Source organism: Scylla paramamosain, chromosome 20 (genome assembly GCF_035594125.1).
Source record: "Scylla paramamosain isolate STU-SP2022 chromosome 20, ASM3559412v1, whole genome shotgun sequence".
In the NCBI taxonomy this organism is placed as follows: Eukaryota; Metazoa; Arthropoda; class Malacostraca; order Decapoda; family Portunidae; genus Scylla; species Scylla paramamosain.
In genome coordinates this window covers 17,390,551-17,410,822 of record NC_087170.1, presented here as the reverse complement: position 1 = coordinate 17,410,822, position 20,272 = coordinate 17,390,551, and the positions used below count along the sequence as shown (strand labels likewise).

General features: G+C 36.8%; 1 protein-coding gene across 4 annotated transcripts; it reads left to right on the top strand.

Annotated features, from left to right (window-relative positions):
• Nucleotides 1–904: 904 nt before the first annotated feature.
• Nucleotides 905–19,538, top strand: LOC135110513 (ectonucleoside triphosphate diphosphohydrolase 5-like). 4 transcript variants are annotated; one of them, XM_064022905.1, is made up of 13 exons: nucleotides 905–952; nucleotides 6,533–6,656; nucleotides 7,064–7,231; nucleotides 12,103–12,182; nucleotides 12,501–12,644; nucleotides 12,776–12,887; nucleotides 13,035–13,203; nucleotides 13,365–13,505; nucleotides 13,897–14,017; nucleotides 14,667–14,751; nucleotides 14,876–14,932; nucleotides 15,292–15,398; nucleotides 15,843–19,538. In XM_064022905.1, the coding sequence occupies exons 1-13, from the start codon at nucleotides 920–922 to the stop codon at nucleotides 15,918–15,920; spliced, it is 1,419 nt and encodes a 472-aa protein (XP_063878975.1). In that variant the 5' UTR covers nucleotides 905–919; the 3' UTR covers nucleotides 15,921–19,538. The 4 variants fall into 4 exon arrangements, with proteins under 4 accessions (XP_063878975.1, XP_063878977.1, XP_063878976.1 ...); XM_064022907.1 differs by lacking the exon at nucleotides 905–952 and adding an exon at nucleotides 1,561–1,643; XM_064022906.1 differs by lacking the exon at nucleotides 905–952 and adding an exon at nucleotides 1,568–1,754.
• Nucleotides 19,539–20,272: the final 734 nt, after the last annotated feature.

Sequence of the window (20,272 nt, the reverse complement as noted above, 5' to 3'; positions counted from 1 at the left end):
AAATTATTTTCGTATCCACAATGTCGACAAGCTTGGAGATATATCACAAGACAGAAGCAAAAACTGAGAAAGCATAATGTAGCTGCAGTTTCATGGTTAGCGCCGTACTTACTTCACAGATATTTATTTAGTCGCAGTTCCTGGGATGGTAATATATTGATGTTCTGTTTTATTTATTTTCTTTTAAGATTCGTAAACGTGTGGGTTGAAATATGTAAATAATGTGTATGGAAAGGTTGCCATCAATCATTAGTAGCCTGAGTAGTGATGCCAGCCTCCGTGTTTCTATGTAAGGTGCTGCCATCTGCTTCTATTTCATTTACTCTTCCTGGCTTTTTTATGTAATTGTAAATAGAATATTGCATCTATGGGTCCTCAAAAGAGAGAAAAAAATGTTGTTATTTTGAATCTAATTTACAATATACTGAAGATAATGAAATGAATGTATATATAGCACGCGTTTCATTTTAAGCATAACTATTCCAATCAATGCGGCGTGGTTGAGATGTGGGATAATTCTTCTCCTGATAGTTACTGATTAGTATTGATCCCGTAGCTGGACATTGTCATTCAGATTAGCATGAAAGATTTTAATAGCATGTATATATGTCATCAGCAACGGTTGGGGGAGGAAGCGAATGGTATATCACTGGTTTTCTTCATTCATCTTGAATATCCCGCCAACAACTTTCACTTTTCATGATGTAATTAGACCTTTAACACCTAAATAACTCGTCCTTCACTCAGTGTTCCTCCCCATCTAGAGCATGAGCATGTCCACATCGACTGGATGTGAGGGGTGCTATTCAGACGTGGCAGTCCAGAGAGATACATAGTTCTGTACTACCTCTGTGTTATCTTTCTTTTTTAGGTTCCGAGCAGACTATTTTTGCAGTACAGCCAGTTGTATTGATCTAAAATGACGATACAAGTACACCCACGCCTTTATATTGTAAGTGTGTGTTTGGAGTACTTTTCAGGCTTTAAAAAAAATGCATAATTTAGGATCATTTAGTTTTGTCGCCTGGAATTCACACCTCAGCTGATATTTAAAATTGCCAGATACTCTGCTCACAATGAAACTGCACACAATACACACACACATTAGATAACGATGTGATAAACAACTTAGAAGGGGGAGGGGTGAGAGTGGGTTATCACGAAGGCCTGGTAAAGTGTCTTCTGCACTTTGCCCTACGATTAAGGTTTATGTGACGTAAGAATCGCGCGATATGTATATAATCACACAAGAGAGAGAGAGAGAGAGAGAGAGAGAGAGAGAGAGAGAGAGAGAGAGAGAGAGAGATTATCTATGTATATGTATAAACATGACAGTCTCACAGATAAATGTTATGCGTCACTCAGCCAGGTAGGTATAAGGATTCATTTGGAGGTCATGACACGGGAATGTAGAGAGAGAGAGAGAGAGAGAGAGAGAGAGAGAGAGAGAGAGAGAACCACTAATGGCATTTGTGCGATAAGAAAAATGGTCTGTGAGGAGATCAAGGAGGAGCGGGGTGGGCTATGGCTGGTGGGGGGAGGAGGAGGAGGAGGGAGACAGGTGGAGGTAGTGGTGGTGGTGGTGGTGTCGCTGGCCGTGAACAAGAGGGAAGGTTCTGCCGTCACCGTGATGGCTCAAATCAGTACGTTGATACCCCCAGGCAGGAGTGTGTAGGCTGAGGGAGGCTTCTGCTGCTTGGCTAGATACGCTTGTGACCTACAGTGACCCGATGGAGGGAGTAAGGCAGAGAAAGGTCAGTTTTGTGTAGTTAAAAAAAAAGAAAAACTCTGCCTGGTAGATAGGTAGATTTGGTGTGTCTTGTATTCATCCAGAGCTTGTTTTATTATAAGGAGAGTTAGTTTTGTATTTTAGTTCACTGCTTCATCTGCTTCAATAATGTTTGTGTGGAGGTCGTTGCAGCCTTGTTCGTATCATGTGGAATGTGAAAGGTATTCTTTTTTGCTTAGCGGCTTGATGCAATAGTGAGGTGTTAGAACGGTGCTTAGTTCTCTCTCTCTCTCTCTCTCTCTCTCTCTCTCTGATATAGTACCCTATTCTGATGATAATTCTGATGGCAATGTGTTTGTTATGTATGTTGATGTTTGTATATATGTCATGTTCATTTCGGAATTTTAAAAAGAACGTTTCCCAAATTCATTGTAGGTGATTCTTTATGATCGGTTCATCTTCCCCTCACCATACTTATAAGTTTGGGGACCTGGTGGAATGTCTGAGGATAAGATGCCATATTTTGAAATTGGGAAATTTCTAGCCCAACTCAACTTTACCTAATTTAACCAGTGGGAGCTTTACTCCTCCTGGACATCCCCCCCTTAAGGACACTAACATAACCTAAACTAACCGAAATGGAGGCTTCACCCTCCCTGAACACCCCCTCCTCCCCATAAGGAATTAAATGGTTATCAGTTGAAGTATATACTTTGTACTAATTATGTATTAGAGAAGGAAGGTTATAATTAATACAACAGAATTAACAGATGCATTCATGGAGTTTTATTTTTCTTACTAATTTTGTCAGCATTTCTATGAGAGAGAGAGAGAGAGAGAGAGAGAGAGAGAGAGAGAGAGAGAAATTAAATTATTCAGTACAGTAAAACACATCTTTCTACATACAGTTGCTTACAGTGTGCTTGTGCCCAGCCATGCAATTACTCAATTGCTTAAGATACACACCTTTCTTTAATTGCATCAAAATCAGCAGCACATCAGATAGTTCGTTCCCTCAAATTTGTTTGCTTGTCATCATAGTTAACTGACCATCCTTTCATTCTACCACTTTATGATGATATTTTGCCATGTGAATTTGCCTGTTGTTGCCCATAATGTATTGCATGTAAGCTGCATTTTCTCTCAGTAATATATATATTTATGAGGTAAAAAAAAAAAAAAAATATATATATATATATATATATATATATATATATATATATATATATATATATATATATATATATATATATATATATATATATATATATATCATCTTTTAAGGACTCATGGAAATGCTACCAGTTAAGTAAGATATAATTTTGCTCAGTTTGGTTTGGTTCATGCACATGTGGATATGTATCTTATAATTTGTATGCTTTTACTCTGATTTATGAGTTTTCACTTCCAACAAACTCACATGACTGATCATTTTATTGATTACCAAGTGAAGTAAAAATGCTGCTAATGTACAGAACTGTAGAAGTTAAAATAATCATCCAGACAGTGGGAGCAAGTCATTTTAGAGCTCTCATTTATGGTGGTGAGATTGATTAATGAAGGTGATTATATATGGAAGAAATTCTGTATTAAAACAATAGTGTCATGAAATTTTTTAAAGTGAATTGACTCTATCCTTTCTGGAATGTCCTTATTTAATTTATTGATACTTTATTAGTGCCATTGTTCTTTTTTTTCTTTATGAGTTAAGGAGAGAAAGGAGCAATCCTCATTGCACCACAATTTGCAATACAGTTCAGTTGTATTGCATATTTAGCAGTTTCTGCAGTAAGATGCAGCACCAAATAATGAATTGGTGTACCCCTGCTGCATTATAACAGATCCATCCTATCTCCTTCCTGCATCCAACCCAGTCTGCTGATTGCAAATGAACTCAGAGACCTGCCCATTGAGGCAGTTTAAGCCACATCTCTTTGCATTCACAACTCATTTCCATTAATCCCCATCATAAACATCCACTGTTCTACAAATATACTTCTTGCATCTTATACTTCTTTAATGTGCCCATTTATCACATTTGTGGCCTAATATTTACGTTTAGAAACTTCATGTCAAATTCATTTCTCAATATCAGTCCCTCTTCATTCAATATCTCCACTTCCCCTGACTATCATAACACTCTTTACTCTGCTTGATCAGCCAACTGTTTTTTACATCACCTCTTGGCACTGTCTCATTCCTCATACTCCACAAGTGTTAATGCACACCTTCCAGTGCCTTACCTACATTTAATTCAATCTTCTTCTTTTTGTTGTGCCTTTATTCCATGTTTCAGCTCCATGCAGCCATTACTACTGCTCCTTCATACAACTTATTCTTTTCATGCATTTCAGGTGATTCTCATCCTGACATTTTTCACTTCCTACCAAAACAACACTACTTCATTCATTCCAAGCTTTATCTCATTATCTTTTCTTCATCAGTAGCACATGATTATAGGTGTTTGAAAGAGTCTAGCTCCTCAAATAACTCACAATTCAAAACTATCTATGTTCATCTCCACGCTATCTTTATATCTTTCAATACTTTACTCTTAGTCTCATTCGCTATTGCCTTCTTGCAGTACATCCCCTAAGTTTCTCTACATGCAGCTTTAATCTTTGTTCTGAGTCAGCTGCCATTATCTACAAACATTTTATCCAGATTTCACTCCACTAGCAACATCATTCATGTAAATATTAATCAGTGAAATAAGAAATATATAATGATTTTGTATTGAAATCTAAATTTTTATGACTGCCCAAAAATATAATAGTAGTAATGCTCATACACATCACAGGTGTTCAGATATTTATTTACCTTAACACATTAACAACTTACCTAGTTTGATCTTTGTACTTATCTCTTCTGCTGAACCATTGTAGTATGTTCATCCTGCTCTCTTCTCTAGAGAATACAGGGAATGTGGCAAGATTTTTAGGGGCAGATTCCTGAAAGATTAAATGCTGGTCTTATATTTGATGATAATTATTCACCAAGTCTTGAAATTATTAAATGTACATTGAAAGGAAACAGAAATAACAGTCAAGTAACTAGTAAGATATATGAATAAGTAGCCAGGTAAATGGTTAATGGTTTAAGGGAGCTGGTGGTTTGTAGATTATTCCTGTATGGGCAGTGATTACACTTGGGAGTAACATTAATTGTCATCATTGAAGGTGTCATGAAACCCCAGAACAGCTGTGAGTGTGCAGGTGTGCTCACACCTGAGCAAACACCCTGAGGTGTTGGTTGTTAGGTGAAGTGAGATGAGATGACTCCAGGCAGTTTTCATAGTGAAGTAGTGGTGGTGATATATTGTGGCCCTTAATACCAAAGATATACCAACTGTTTGTTGTTTGATACCATTTAACATAGGCTCAGCATATATTTTTCTTATAAGAGATAATTTTTACAAATCTTTATGGCATTTCCAGCAAGCTGCAGTGAACAATAAATTCAATTATGCTCAGAGTACCAGAATCACATAACTGAAGGCATTCATGTATTTAAAAAATATATTTATTCCTTTTGTAAAAGATGTGTCTGTTTTTATAACAGAAACCTGATTTAGTTAAACTAATGCAGTCTGCCTTCATCACTTCACTTGTACACTCATCCCCAAGCCTACCCTTAGCTTCAGGTTTGTTTGCTCTATCAGCACAGTAACATATTTTGTGGGGATCTTGTATGATTTTGTATGATATAATACAAAGGCAGCTCTGTCAGTTGGGGACAATTGAAGTGAACTTTTCAGCCTGGTAATTGCCTAATTATGTCCATGTGGCTCTTCAGTATGTATTTTTTGGGTGGACTATGAATAGTGCACTGTGATATCATGAATATCTAATAAGAATGTCAGTACAGCAAGAACATCTGCACTGAAGGCTTTCATCATCAACCAGATGTTAGTACAGTAGTATCTCAGTTCTGAAAAGACTGATCTAACAGTCTTTGCATTCATAGTTGTACTGAGGACAGAAGTTTATCCTTTATTAGAAAGGTATCTTACTTGGATACACTTTGAAGTGTCAGGATAAGTGAGAGCCACTCTGTGCCTTTACCGCTCAAAAGATGCCTGGCAAGCACCATGCCAATGGTGTGCGGGCACGAAACATCGTCTCCAAACGCCATGTCTCCATGCCTCTGGAAGGGCATATGGGTGAAGATCTTCACATTGATGTGGAAATGGTATATAAGTTTCTGATAATGTATAAATGAAGTGATAAAATTCTTCCTTATTCCAGGTTTGGGTTCAAGTAGAATGTACTGCATGGTAGTGAAACACCTCATTAGTAATCTCTTGCCCCCCAATCACCAACTCACCACATGTCTCATATTCACTGTGTCTGGGTTGTAATGGGTATATCTACTGCACAAAAAATCTATGTGAAAATGCAAAATTATTGAGAAACATGTCTAAGTTATGAAAAAAAAATTTGACAACTAACATTATACCTCAGAGCTGTAGACACTTCGTTTATATTTGCATGATAGGACTGTCAATGCTCCAGCACCATTAGTTTGTAAATGTTTGTCAGTAGTTCGTACATATTTGTGTTAGTGTGGACCATGACTTAATATCACTGCAGACTACCTATCCATGTTAAAGGATAATTTTGTATATACTTCATGTAGATCAAAAGTGGATGATAAACTCAAGAGTTTCAGTATAAATGAAAACTTGCATGCATTTAAAAAAAAGGAAAAACTGAGCTTTTATTTGTAGTATTGACCTGTGCAGTGTGTGTAGCCTGTATTGCATTAAGGGACGGGTGTCATGTGTAAGCTGTTTCCTTACAGATTGGAGGTGACCCTCTGCTCCACAAGAAGGCTGCTCCTCCTGGAGGTACCATGAGCTCCTTCAGGCTGATACGTTTCCTCTTCTATGGCATCACAGTGTGCCTCGCTTTCCTTCTCATCTTGGGTAAGATATATTTACTTATTTGCTTTTTTAGGATATGACTAATACAGAGATTATTCATCTTAGATTTAGTATTTAGTACTTAGTTAATCTCTTGGACACCTTGTTCCTGTTATTATCTCATACTTTCCTTCTCCCAAGCATTTTATCACTATGTTCTTCTATTTTATAAGGCTTCATCTTGTATTAGTACATCATTTGTTCCATTCTTGTTCTTGAATTCACTGGATGTTGCCACTCACTTGCTTATTCCAGTCTTTTGTATTTCTGCTTTAAAGACAAGATGTTTTCCACAGAATTAAGGACCATTAAACCATATTTTGACAAGTATCACAATATCCAGAGAATATCTCTAAATCATGGCTAAAAATGATATCAAAAGATTACTTAAATTGTTTTGTATTTGATAGTAACCCTCAACAACACCTGGCCCATCAAGAGTGCTGGGCACACCACCAACTCTCTGGACCATGTCTCAGTGGCCCTCGGAGTGCAGGAGAGAACTCATGCTGTTGTCCTTGATGCTGGGTCCACTGGGTCTCGGGTGTTGGCCTTCACATTCTTCAAGAGTCGCTCAGGTTAGTCTTGGCTTGAGGTGTGATGATCATTGGAATTGAGTGATTGTGCTTCAGCTTTTTTCAAGTTCTTTGTAGAGGTTAAAGCAATAGCCTGTTCATTTCACTATTTCATAACATTTTCCAAGCTTGCCACTCCCACACTCAGACAGTTTAGCATTCTGTCTTTAGTGAGGCTTAGATGCACAGCTCATCCATTGATATGGTTACTTTGATTACAGTTGCTATGGAACTTTATTCTATATAGTAAGTATCTTTCAGTGTTTTATCAGAAATATTATTTACAAGCAGAACTAATATGAGAAATTGACACTAGAGTGGAGGTATACTGGGGAAAGCCTTTCTTCATAAGGCAGCATCATATGAGTAGTCCAGCTGTCCTAACATACTGCTTTGTACCTGGCTGACATCCAGGCTTGGTTTCAATATCCCCTGGATGTGTTAGAACTCAAAGCTATGATACACTGGCGTAGATATTTATTTTGTGGGTTTTTATATCTGGATGTGCTTCCCATGTTCCCTATATGGTTTTTCATGGATATTAAAAAAAGAGGAGGGAGGAAATTGAACTCCTTGTTTAATAACCTCTTGTTTAATTACATTATGTATTAACCATTCTGTTGTTGCTGTTTTATAGTCACATGCTTTGTTTATCCAAGCCTATTTATGTCTTTGTGTCTTTGTGAATTCAGGACTTGCATTTTTTATGCATTGCATTTAATTAATTGTCTTATTAGTTAAATGTATGAAAAACTATTGAAAATTGTCCAGCTTTCTGATTATGCTTAACATCCTTAATACCAGCATTTTAGAAACTTATTACTTGATGCAGATTTTGTGAATATTACATGATCAGCAAAGTTTACTTATTTTTTTTTTACTTTGCTTCCCATTATCTGGATACATCATTAAAAAAAATCTGCAAGATATGCATGCAGTAACTATGGAAGTTCTGTTAACTGAATTTGGATGATTTGGAATAAGTTGGAGGTTATTCTTATAAATGTAACTGTAGTACATATATATAAGAAAAAGAAACACATAGTGCAGACTTCTCAAAAGTAAACAAAGACTCTCAGAATTAGGCTGAGGGGTTAGTTTTGAGTTTACATTATTATGCATAAGCATTGTTGCAGCATGTAGATCACTCTTGCAATGCAGTGAAAGAACCATAACAAGTTGCAACCACTCAGCTTGTCTTGAAGTTCCTAACCTGTAGACATGCTTGGCAGTTCTGTCTTGTTTTGTTGATCAACTGCATTAATTCTTAAATAATGTCCACTTGAATTACATAGCTTCTTTATTTTGCTATTTACTAATCTATTTTGTGTGTGTGTGTGTGTGTGTGTGTGTGTGTGTGTGTGTGTGTGTGTGTGTGTTTTCAAAGTTGCACCATTCAGATTACGTGTTCAGTTTTTACCATCGTGCCCTCCAATCTTTATCCAGTGCAAATTAATAGATGTTCATACATTGCATCCTTTCTGCCTCCAGCCAGTGTGGTCTGTATGTGTGTGTGTTTTTTTTTTTTTTTTTTTTTTTTTTTTGTGTGTGTGTGTGTGTGTGTGTGTGTGTGTGTGTGTGTGTGTGTGTGTGTGTGTGTGTGTGTGTGTGTAATACTGCTGAATGAGGCAAACTCTGAAAGGGTGTAAGATTTTCATGACAACCTGAAGGGTACCAGATGTTAACAAATGTAATTCAAAGTGGAAACAGTGGAAGCTTCACAAAGCCACCACTCTTGATCTAGTTCGAACTGTGCACTAAGTGATATTTGAAATGTGGTCAAAATTGATTAGCTGTGCAGGCTGTGACTTATGTAGTCAGGGATACATTTTTGGGAGTATTTGTATTAGATATTAGTAGTTGCCTGTTATTTCCTGCTATGTGATGTCTTGTGTTGGTGTTATGGTGCCTGAGTCATGTTGGTTTCCACCTCAGTGCTGGCTAGTGAGCTGAGCTGTAGCAAGTGACCCTCAGTCCTTACTGTACTTGTGTAAATAATTTAAGCTCCTTTGTCATTCTTAAATGTTGAAATTTTTCATAGTGAATCAGAACATTTTTCTCTGTAAATACTTTCTTGTATATAATCATGTTTTTTTTTTTTTTTTTTTTTGCTTTTGAGCATTTGACATAAAATATATGTATTTTTTAAGTAAAGTACAACTAATGAGAAAAGCCACGTTGCCCAGCAGGATGTGGGAACCATTGGTTTTGTACAAACAGGTTTGATGCTGTTAACAGGTGGAGGGGATGGCAGAAATGTGGTGGCCAAGGGACCACTTAGCTTCATCGCAAATAACTCTTCCTATGGTAAACTTTGCTTTCCTTCTTATTCATTCCCTATCCTCCGTTGCTCCTCGAGTCCACGATGGGCTTGACTGGCCTCCATTGCTTCTAGCCTTACCTTCAGTTACTCCAATGAATGGCTTGATACTTAACACACACATTAGTCAATACTCCTGATGTCACTGGGAAGTATTATCCTGATTTGAATGAGGCCGGCTGCCTGTCACCAATACCCTGATTCTTTGTAACACTTCTTATCCTTTGTTTGATCAGTTTACTTCATAGCAGTGTGCATGGATAGAAACCTGTGGTGCAGATTGGACACAAGTTCATTTGTAGTTTATTTATGTCTACAAACTTCAAGATTAAAGAGTTTTCTTATTTAGAGTTAGTAGCTTGGTGTACTTAGCAGTTAGGAGAATGTGATATCATATTAGCTGAATGCTGAACATTCACTATAGATACCTGTTCTTTATACAGTTATTCCTATATCATGGAACCAAATATGTATGCACAGTCATGCACATTGTAAACTGTTAGTATATTAAGCATCTTGTTTTCAGTCTCTTCATCAGCAGGTGGATTGTCTTTATGTAATATAGGAATGACTGTCATTGCAAATCCCTTAGATACCCTGAGATGAGTCAAGTTAATGATATTTCTTTCTTTTATCAGCTGTAGTTTCAGTCTGTGCAAACTTGTGTAAATTAAGAACTAATTGGTGGTCATCATTTGTGTCATAAACAACCATAGATTATCTTGAACATGGAGATGACCTTTTCTCACATGAATACAAATACAATAATCAAGTAACTTCAGGCAGAGCTAAGAAAATCTTTTCTTATTATATTAGGCATCAACTTTCTTCATGGCACACATGAAAAAGACCATAGGTGGGCGTTATTGCGATAATTTATCACAATAATGATATTGTGTTATCGGTTATCTGATAATTATTTTTCCTGTGTTATTGATTTATCAGTATCACCAATACTTCTGGTTCCAAACTACTGAAAATCAATAATTTTAGTTTTTGAACATGAGCATGTTGAAGATTTTAACTTTCAAAATCAAATGTAATTATTTTACTTAAAACACTATTTTTAAGTAGTGAAGACACAGGAGAAACATTGAATTTGAAGTTTTCTAAGATTTTTCTAACTTTTCTAAGGTAAGGATTAAAATAAAGATTTAGATTTATCAATTCTTTTATTTAAAGTATCAGTATTGTTATCACTAGTATTGGAATTTTGGATTTATTGATTTATCAGTTCTCTGTTATTAGGGAATAAATTCATCACCAGTCATTAATTATTGCTGATAAGGTTATTGTTATCGATTTATCAGTTATCATGATAAATTTGTTTGTAATTGTGCCCAGCTATGGAAGTGACCACTAAGCTTGTCTATTACACAGATCTTTGTACAGTACATCACTTCTTTGTGGGAGCACCAGGTAGTCCTTGGGGATTGGGTGTACTGAAGGCCTGTTCCACCTCATCAATCTCGTGTAATCTTGTTTATGATTACTGTCTATTCTCTTATCTTAAGTACATGGATATTGATTCATCATTCTTATCAGTTATAAAAGTTACCACCAAACAACCAACTTCCTCTACTGCTATAGTTCTCACCAGCTATATATCTATGTGTCTACATCTGATGCCTCTTCCTAAGAATCCCCTTCAAGGGAATGATTGTGATGGAAGTTTTCATTTGCATTCCTTCCATGTGTGGTCAAATTCTCTCATTCTCCTCTCATCTCAGCCTCTCACATATTCCAGCAATCTGTCTTCCTTTTTCACTAGAAATCATCCTGTTGCATCCTTTGCATCCACTTCATCTACTGTGATTATAAATACTCTTCTAGTTATCTCACTCTGCCATTCTTTGGATTCCACAGATCTTTCTCATTTCATTTGCCTTGATTCTTGATCTCTGTCTTTTTGCTCATTTCCTAAGCCTTGCATAAGTTGTTACTGATGTGATTCTTACTTGACTGCCAGAAAGTATGTGGCCTTGTACATTTTTTAGGACATATTGTGATGGCTGTAACATAATTGCCTCATGGGATTGATCAGCTTCAGTACACCCAACATTATTATTTGGATTTACTTATTTAATTTTATTTACTTATTTGTTATAAGATGAGCATCACAGTTTTGATCAAGTTTCCCACATTTTATTAGTAGTAAATTGATAACATGTTCACATGCCATAATGAAGGCCATGACCCACTCTACATGAAGACCCACAGATCACTTCACAGACATAATAGCTTCATTAGTAAAAAGTGTGCCATGACCTCTTCTTGGGGTGGCATCCAAGAAAGGGACAGAGACAGAAAAGTTATAATAAAAAAAGGTCTCTTTCCTGTTTTGTAGAACCATAAAAGTTTCCTGTAGCAGAATCCAACCCCTCTCCTCTTGTCCCTTTTAGTTATCTCCTGGCTTCCATACTTATAAGAAATACCAAGACGTAATCTAAATCATAGTGTCTTGATTGAGAAGCAGGTGTATATAATCTAATGGAAATTTGTTACATTTAATTTGCCAGTTTATTCCATTGCCTAATGCCTTCTATCCATACAGATAACTCACTTAAGCTTGATGATGAACTCTGGCATGAGGTGAAGCCAGGGTTGTCTAGCTTTGCTGATGATCCTGTCAAGGTATGTCACATTGTTTCCAGGCTTTCTTGGAGTTATGTTTATTGCATCCATTCAACTTCATTTTTGGTACAAGAAAAGTTTTATTCTCAGCTTATTTTCAACTGCTCATTTCAGTCATGCTTTGGATATACTTTGCTGCTTAGTGTCAGTTTCCATTCAAATGGCTGGTCATTGACCTTGTGCCTGTTCAAGGGGGAAAGTTCATGTTGACTACCAGTTCAGGCTTGCTTTAAAGAAAGTATTGTTTGGTTTTTAAAGAATTTCTTCTTAACAACATGCAGATCCATTTTATTTGTATCCTGTTCTGTTCTGTTTCAGGGTGCTGAGTCCCTCCTCCCTCTGCTGAAGCTGGCTAAGGAGCGCATCCCTGAACAGTACTGGAGCTCCACCCCGCTGGTCCTGAAGGCCACTGCTGGTCTGCGGCTGCTGCCTGATGAGAAGGCTGAGGCTCTTCTATTGGAGGTAAGGTTTGCTGTAGCCAAAAGCTGATTGTTTTTATTATCTTTAGTTTCCCTCAGATGTCATCATTTCTGTTAAAATGTAAGCATTAAAATATAACAATCTTCCCTGCATCTGAACAATTTTCTTTGTAGGTGAAGAAGGTGCTGTCCAATTCTGGCTTCCACACCACCGAGAACTCTGTTGGCATCATGGATGGCCGCGATGAGGGAATTTTCTCTTGGTTCACTGTGAATTACCTATTGGGTAAGTTAAAGTATCACAGCAGACATGTAGCAGTACATATTAGTGGTGTCTCATTTAATGTAAGTATTCATACCATATATATGCTGAACATCAAGCATCTCCATAACCGCATAATTTTAATGGGGTATTTTTGTGTTTCCCTGCCAGACCGTATCACCGGGACCCCCAAGGATACACTAGTGGCCTTGGACTTGGGTGGAGGCTCAACCCAAATCACCTTTGTGCCAATGGAGGATGATACTGTGAGAGGCACCCCAGCAGATTATCTTACAACCATCTCCCTCCTGCACAAGAATCTCAACCTTTATACTCACAGGTGACTCACTTATTCATTAGTCCAAAGGAAGTTGCATACAGTATTTATAACCTTTGATATAAACAAAGCTCAAAATAACTTATAGTGTAAGAAACAGTCATGCACATTGTCAGTTAAGTTCTGTTCTCATCCCAGTAACCAGAATTGTGTATTATTGCCAGTTACCTGGGTCTGGGCCTGATGGCAGCACGCAAGGCCATCCTGGTGCAGCACCGAGGTGAGGACGGCATCATACATTCCCCATGTGTCAACCCCATTGTGGACCATGAATGGACCTATGGAGGGGAGACTTACATTATCAGGTGAGGGTGAGGGCTGGGCTGTTGGGAGAAGAAAGGAAATCATTCCTTGTGGATGATGTTATAGTGCATACTGTCCTTTTTTTTGTGTGTGTAACTCATTTAAGATTATATTATTGTTTGGTCTGGTAAGAATGGCTGTGCTGAATATATTTTTTTTTTATTTTTAATTATATTTTTACTTTGCCAATGATCTTCCTGAAGTAAACCTGTAATGCTGTATCATGGAAAATAGCACTGATAATGATAAATATGTATCAGAAACTACAGAGGTTAACAGTTAGATATTGCATTCCTATTTATCTTACCTACATTGTTGATCACCTGATGTGATAAGAACAATATATAACATTTAGCCGAAAAAAAAAGCATTGCAAATCTAACCCCCCAACAGAGGTCCTGTGGTGCCCAAGTACCAGGAGGTGCGAGGACAGGCAGGGAGGCTGAGTGAGAACCGCCCTGTTGCTGATTACAAGGAGTGTGTCAAGGCCTGCATGACTATCATCAAAGAACAGGTGCTGTGTGTTACTACCACTATTCGTAGATATCTGATGGCTTTGCTGTTCAGTGGTACCCTGTTGTGTATTGGTATTTGGTATTTCTGTTATGGTGCCTACACCTACCATGAAGAACATGGTGGTCTTAGGCATGTGTTCCCAAATGTTTCAGTGCTTTATCTGAACTACTTTTAAGAGACTGTAATGGAGGTTATTGAACTTTTTACTTTTTTTATTTTTATTTATTTATTTATTTATTTATTTATTTATTGTATTTTTGTTTTCAAGACAAGTGATAGTTCAACGAAAATTTTCCATCATCAGCATGAAAAACTTCCATGAGGACTTGACTTATAATTCATATGGCCTTTAGAAATAGTTCTAATAAAAGAATGGATTACTTCAAAATGTGGACTTCAATCTCAAGGACCATTTGACAGGTTTCATCTTCAAGATTGCTGTTGATAATGGCAAAACATAAAACATCACCTATATTCTTCCCAGTTCTCTTCTTCATTCCACCCTCACACCAACCTGAGTTCCCTTCTTGAAACTTTAGCAGCTCTCAGTAGCTTCTCACTTATCTCATGAAACTGAAGTACCAGCTCCATCACCTTTTAATTAACATGAATGAGGTTATGAATTAAATAACTTGTTCCCCCTCCAGGTTCATGCACCCAAGGAGCTCAAGACAAGAGAGGTCATTGCCTTCAGTTACTTCTTTGATCGGGCAACAGAGAGAGGGCTAATAGGTGGGTGGTAAAGGAATCTGTGTCATCTATTTAAATCCTCCTCTTGCATGCTCTTCAAATTTTTATATGTATACACAAAGACCTTGGAAGTATAAGGAACCTATGATTTCTCTCCACTTTGCAGATCCCTTCAAAGGAGGAGTTTTGACCATGCAGGAGTTGTTGAATGCAGCTACACAGAGTAAGTTTTACTTGTTAAATGCTTGAAAGCTGGTTATTAAGAAACACGTATAAATACACCATCATACCTCTGACCATGCAAACACTTAAGAAGAAACACAGGATGAAGTAGATGCACCTCAGTGGACTTTTTTTTCTCTCTCCATTCTTTGTTGCCCTTGGCCAGTGCTCTTCTTACATAAATAAATAAATTAATTGATTAAATAAAATATAAATTTAAAAAATAATGTACATCTCTTGATAATGTATTTCCTTTCACTAGCACACTGTACACTCTTGTCTTACATACAGAACTCTTGAGATCATAGAAGTACCACAGCATAGGAAGGACTTTAATGTATATATTCTACCTTGATACAGCCTGCAGCATCCCCAATGTGGAGCAGCCGCTCGCCTGCCTGGACCTCACCTTCATCACCACCTTGCTGACATCAGGTTATGGCCTCCAGGGAACCAACACTCTGAAGGTTAGTGTTTCTATGCTCTCAGCTCTCACTGATCCTCTTCATAGACTTCAAGAAGGTGATTCATGCAGTTTTCTTGTTTTCTTATGATATAGGATACTATAGTACCAAAAATGTGTCATTCATTTACCATGACATTCTATTAATTGTGTGTATATTGATCAAGTCTAATGCTCTTTTCATAAATTAAACTAGTGCTTATATGTTGCTACCTAACTGAGCAAGCTATATATTCTCACATTAAAATGACATTCTCTCTCTCTCTCTCTCTCTCTCTCTCTCTCTCTCTCTCTCTCTCTCTCTCTCTCTCTCTCTCTCTCTCTCTCTCTCTCTCTCTCTCTCTCTCTCTCTCTCTCTCTCTCTCTCTCTCTCTCTCTCTCTCTCTCTCTCTCTCTCTCTCTCTCTCTCTCTCTCTCTCTCTCTCTCTCTCTCTCTCTCTCTCCATAGCTCTACAAGAGGATAGATAACCATGAAGTCAGCTGGGCCCTGGGTCTGGCCTACCATGTGATAAATAATGGTATATAAGATGAGTGTACTGTTACTTGGCACTGAATATTGGATGAATTAGTAAGAGTGTGATTCTCATTAAGTGTGACTTCCTTGATATTGTTATGTATTTTAGCTGCTCACAGGCAATTGTCTTTAAATGGAATCACGCATCGCTCATCCGTAATGATTAGGAAGTACATGTGATAGCAGAAGGCAACTGTGGGAAGGTTTTAATTATCTAAATTGTTGTTATTTTAATGATGAATGAACCTCCTATAATGATTTTAGAATTCATGTGCGGAAGAACACATTCATAAAAAGTATTTCCAGTTTTTACAATCCTATATATCAGTGAAAATATTACCAGATTGTTAATTATATATATTTTTAACAATAAGTAGAACCTTATTAGGTTTTCTGAAAGATGCATGCATTTAGAAGCATGACAAGAAGTAATTAGTGTAATAACTGAGTCTTGTTGGTAATAAGATATCCACAGTGAAAAGCATCAGCAGTGCCATCATCATCATCAATATAATCATCACAAACCTCACTGTCTCATTTTTTTTTTTTTTTTTTTTTTTTTTTTTTGCTGCATGTTTTGTGGATAACACAGTAAGTCCAAAATGGACAGCAATAATTCAAGACTCATACAGACAGCCAGAATGAATGCTTCTCAAATTCACACAGCCTCATTGTTCTGCAGTTCTTTGTCTTAAGTACAAGTTCATATTACCTTTTGAAATATTCTCCTGTCTTGAAAGAAGGAACAAAATATGTTGAGGCATGGTGTCTGTTATCAGCCATGTCATCATGTGTCTGAAAGGCACATTCCATGCATAACATGGATCAGCCTTGATCACCTGATCACCAGGCTGCAATTAGTGTGATATTTGTGTTTCCAAAGTCTTGTACATCTTTAGTCTTCAATACCTTATCTCTTATAATGTCTGATCCACCTGCAGCCAGTTTATCTTCTTTATGAAAGTATTTAACACATGTCACCCAATTATTCTCATCTACTGTACACAAGATGAAACAGTGCAGTGTGCATCTCTTCATCTCATCAGTAACTCACTAATTCCACTCTTGTTGGATCATCTCTCAAAGTGGCTTTACACCTCCACCTCACAATGTTCAGATCAATGTAATTAACAGAGCAGGTGTCACTACTATGTTGCATAATTCTCACATAAAAAAATCTTGCAATTTTCCTTATACATCTAATGAAAAGAATCCAATTTTTGGAAGGGTATTCATTTCATGTAACTAAATCACTCTTAACTGACTCTATAGACTTGGCTTTTACTTTATCTTCTGCATTGATCATATCACTTGTGATTTTTATGGAATAAAACACATACGCCCAGTGTGGCACCATGAATGCATGTAGCTGGTTAGTACAACAAAACATCCAGCAGGTCCAGTTTCATTAAGTGAACTTTTTTTTTTTTTTTTTTTTTTTTTTTTTTTCTCTCTCCATCATAGCATGTAGTATAGTGTAGTACATGTAGGGCACAGTCTGCCACATCACTTTTGTGGAGACTGTAGTTACCATAATGTTTGTGCCTCCTTAGCCAGAGTTCTTTCACAGACATTTCAGTAAGAAGTGAGTAGCACAGTAGTATACAGTGCTTTTCTGGACAGTAGAGTAACTTATGAGTAACAAGATACTGAATTTAGAATACATATTAAAAGTTGTTGCATCAAGTATTTATATTGTGTATATAGTTTTGTGCCAGAAATGTTTAACTTATATTCTTATTCAGAGAACCATATTCAGAATGAGAAGTAAGGACAAAGACTGAAGGTATAAAAATTTTATGATTGAATTGATAGAGCAGAGAATTTTAAAAGAAATTCCCTTATATTCTTTATATTTGTGGTTATGTTTTATTGTTTTGAAGACTTGCCAATTTTATTGTAATGTAATCAAGAGAAAGCAAAGTGCCCATCACTTTGTGTGGTAGCCAAACTTATAACCACATGATTACCTCATTGTTATGATGTAAGCAATTGTTGATATTGTGATAGTGCAGTCAGTGGGAGAAAATATTCCATACATATTAAAAAAAAATCCATCTCTGCCTGAGACATAATGCTTTGATATCAACACATGCTTGAAACACAGTGGTAATAATAAGAATTGTTATGAGAAGGTAGTTTAAAACTCTTACGTGGAAAGTACGTATAGGGAAGCTAATCTACATTTAATGTTTAGGATTTATTGTTTTCAGCATTCAGTAATGGACAAGCAAGTACTTTGATCCTTTTGAATGATTAACAGAAAATTTAATTTAGTTTACAAACTCCAGTCATTACAAATGTTAGCTTCAAACTGGAGAAGGAAGTTATCAAGTAGGAGCAAATAATGTCTTGAAGGTGCTTGTATCCACAGGTTCTGAGGAGACATTGCCTGAAAACCATATGAAATTGAACTGTTAGGCATATATATATACAGATTAAGACGGACCACCAGAGGTCTAGATTAAGCTGGTCATCTTGATTAAGACTGAGCACCAGAGATCTAGAGGTCATCTGTAACTGGAGAACTGGAGAAGGAAGAAGTTGCCAAGTAGGAGCAAATAATGTCTTGAAGGTGCTTGTATCCACAGGTTCTGAGGAGACATTGCCTGAAAACTACATGAATTTGAACTGTTAGGCATATATATACAGATTAAGACTGACCACCAGAGGTCTAGATTAAGCTGGTCATCTTGATTAAGACTGAGCACCAGAGGTCTAGAGGTCATCTGTAATCATGAGCTTGAGAGGAGTGATGGTGCTGCTGCTTGTTCCAGTGTAGTTGAATCTAACATATGTAGATGTTCATACAATTTTGTTGTAAATTTCAAAGAAGGTTATTGCTTAAGTATATAGTATTGTGCTAACACTAATCTTCTCTTTATTATGATATTATTATTATTATTATTATTATTATTATTATTATTATTATTATTATTATTATTATTATTATTATTATTCCACAATTGGTGCAAGAGCCTTAGTCCATGTGATATGTAAGATGTTTTGAAACTATATAAATTCTTGCAGAAGTAATAAAATTGCTATTGCCACAGAAACCAGCACTCATTTTGGGGTACACTATAGTACACCTGTTGGAATATTTCACATCTGCACAGCATTTTCCATTCCAGACATTCAAACCAAACCAATAAAAGTATATCAACAGACTAATGCTGCAAAAACTGATGAAATGTCTCCAGTCCTATTTTTGTTAAATGTATGTGTAAACTAATTCCTATTGACTCAACTGCAAGGGTATGCCATATTGATAAGTCTCTGGGAATAGTTAGGTTTAGCAGTGAGTCTGATTGTGCCTTAGTGGTGAGCATTGGGCTGTGTCAAGGCTGGGAGAGCTGAGGGGGGCTGGCAGGACAGCTCCCCAGTATTTTCCAGCAGGGGCTGATACAATGCTTTATGTTCTCTGTATTGTGTGCACTTGTTATGTATATTTTTTGGATACTGTAAGAAAAAGCTTGGGGATTTTGTTACTTTCACTTTTTTTTTTTTTTGTATTTTAAATGGTCCATGCACGTCCTTAGTCTATTTTGATAGATTTGTTCCTGATTGAAGAGTTTAAGCTGTTAAATTTTTGCGTCAGAGGAAATCTAAATAAACTGTTGAATATACTTTTTTTCTTTAGATTATCATATTATGGTACTAGATAATGCAGCACTGATAGATAGAAACCTTCAACAACCCATCAACCATAGACAGACTACAAACTCAAAATGATCACAGGAAGAATATAATTTACTACTAAGTACCAGACTGCTCATGGTCAGCACTTAAAAGGATTTAACATAATTTTCTTGTTTCTGAGAAATAGCCAAGAGGGGACAGTTAGAGCACCTATGTAACTAATCTAGAAAAAGAAAAGCTACTAAAAATTTTGCCCATGAACAGTGGTAGCCTCCCCTGAATTTAATTTCCATACGGGTTTTGCTGGCTATCCTCATCATCATTCAGGAGTCTCTCTCTCTCTCTCTCTCTCTCTCTCTCTAAATCATTGTATGTCATTAAGTGACTGTGCCAAAGGAAGAAACACTACTACTACTACTACTATAGCCCCTTCACACGGGCGTTTTGGTAACTTCCCGTAGCTTTAAATTATTTTCGTCAGTGGGCTTTTATATAAGCGTTCAACAAGGGGCTGAGCGGGCGAGTCACCTGTCCCCGCTACCCATCGCGGCGACGAGACTTCACACGGGCGACTTAGTGCTGCTCTATCGCGTGACCTTTATTAATTTTATTTATCTATTTATTATTATTATTATTATTATTTTTTATTAATTCCATTGAGAGACCGTCACTTGCTCAGCAGACCCTATCATATGCGGAGGTCATTTGGTTAATGTGAGGTG

What these genes read in the sequence shown, in the direction of transcription:
- LOC135110513 (XM_064022904.1), top strand. Translation starts at nt 5,804, where the DNA reads ATGCCTGGCAAGCACCATGCCAATGGTGTGCGGGCACGAAACATCGTC. An exon ending in ATTCTTCAAGAGTCGCTCAG is followed by an intron (nt 7,232 to 12,102) that starts GTTAGTCTTGGC and finishes CTATCCATACAG; the next exon opens with ATAACTCACTTAAGCTTGAT. An exon ending in TGACTATCATCAAAGAACAG is followed by an intron (nt 14,018 to 14,666) that starts GTGCTGTGTGTT and finishes TTCCCCCTCCAG; the next exon opens with GTTCATGCACCCAAGGAGCT.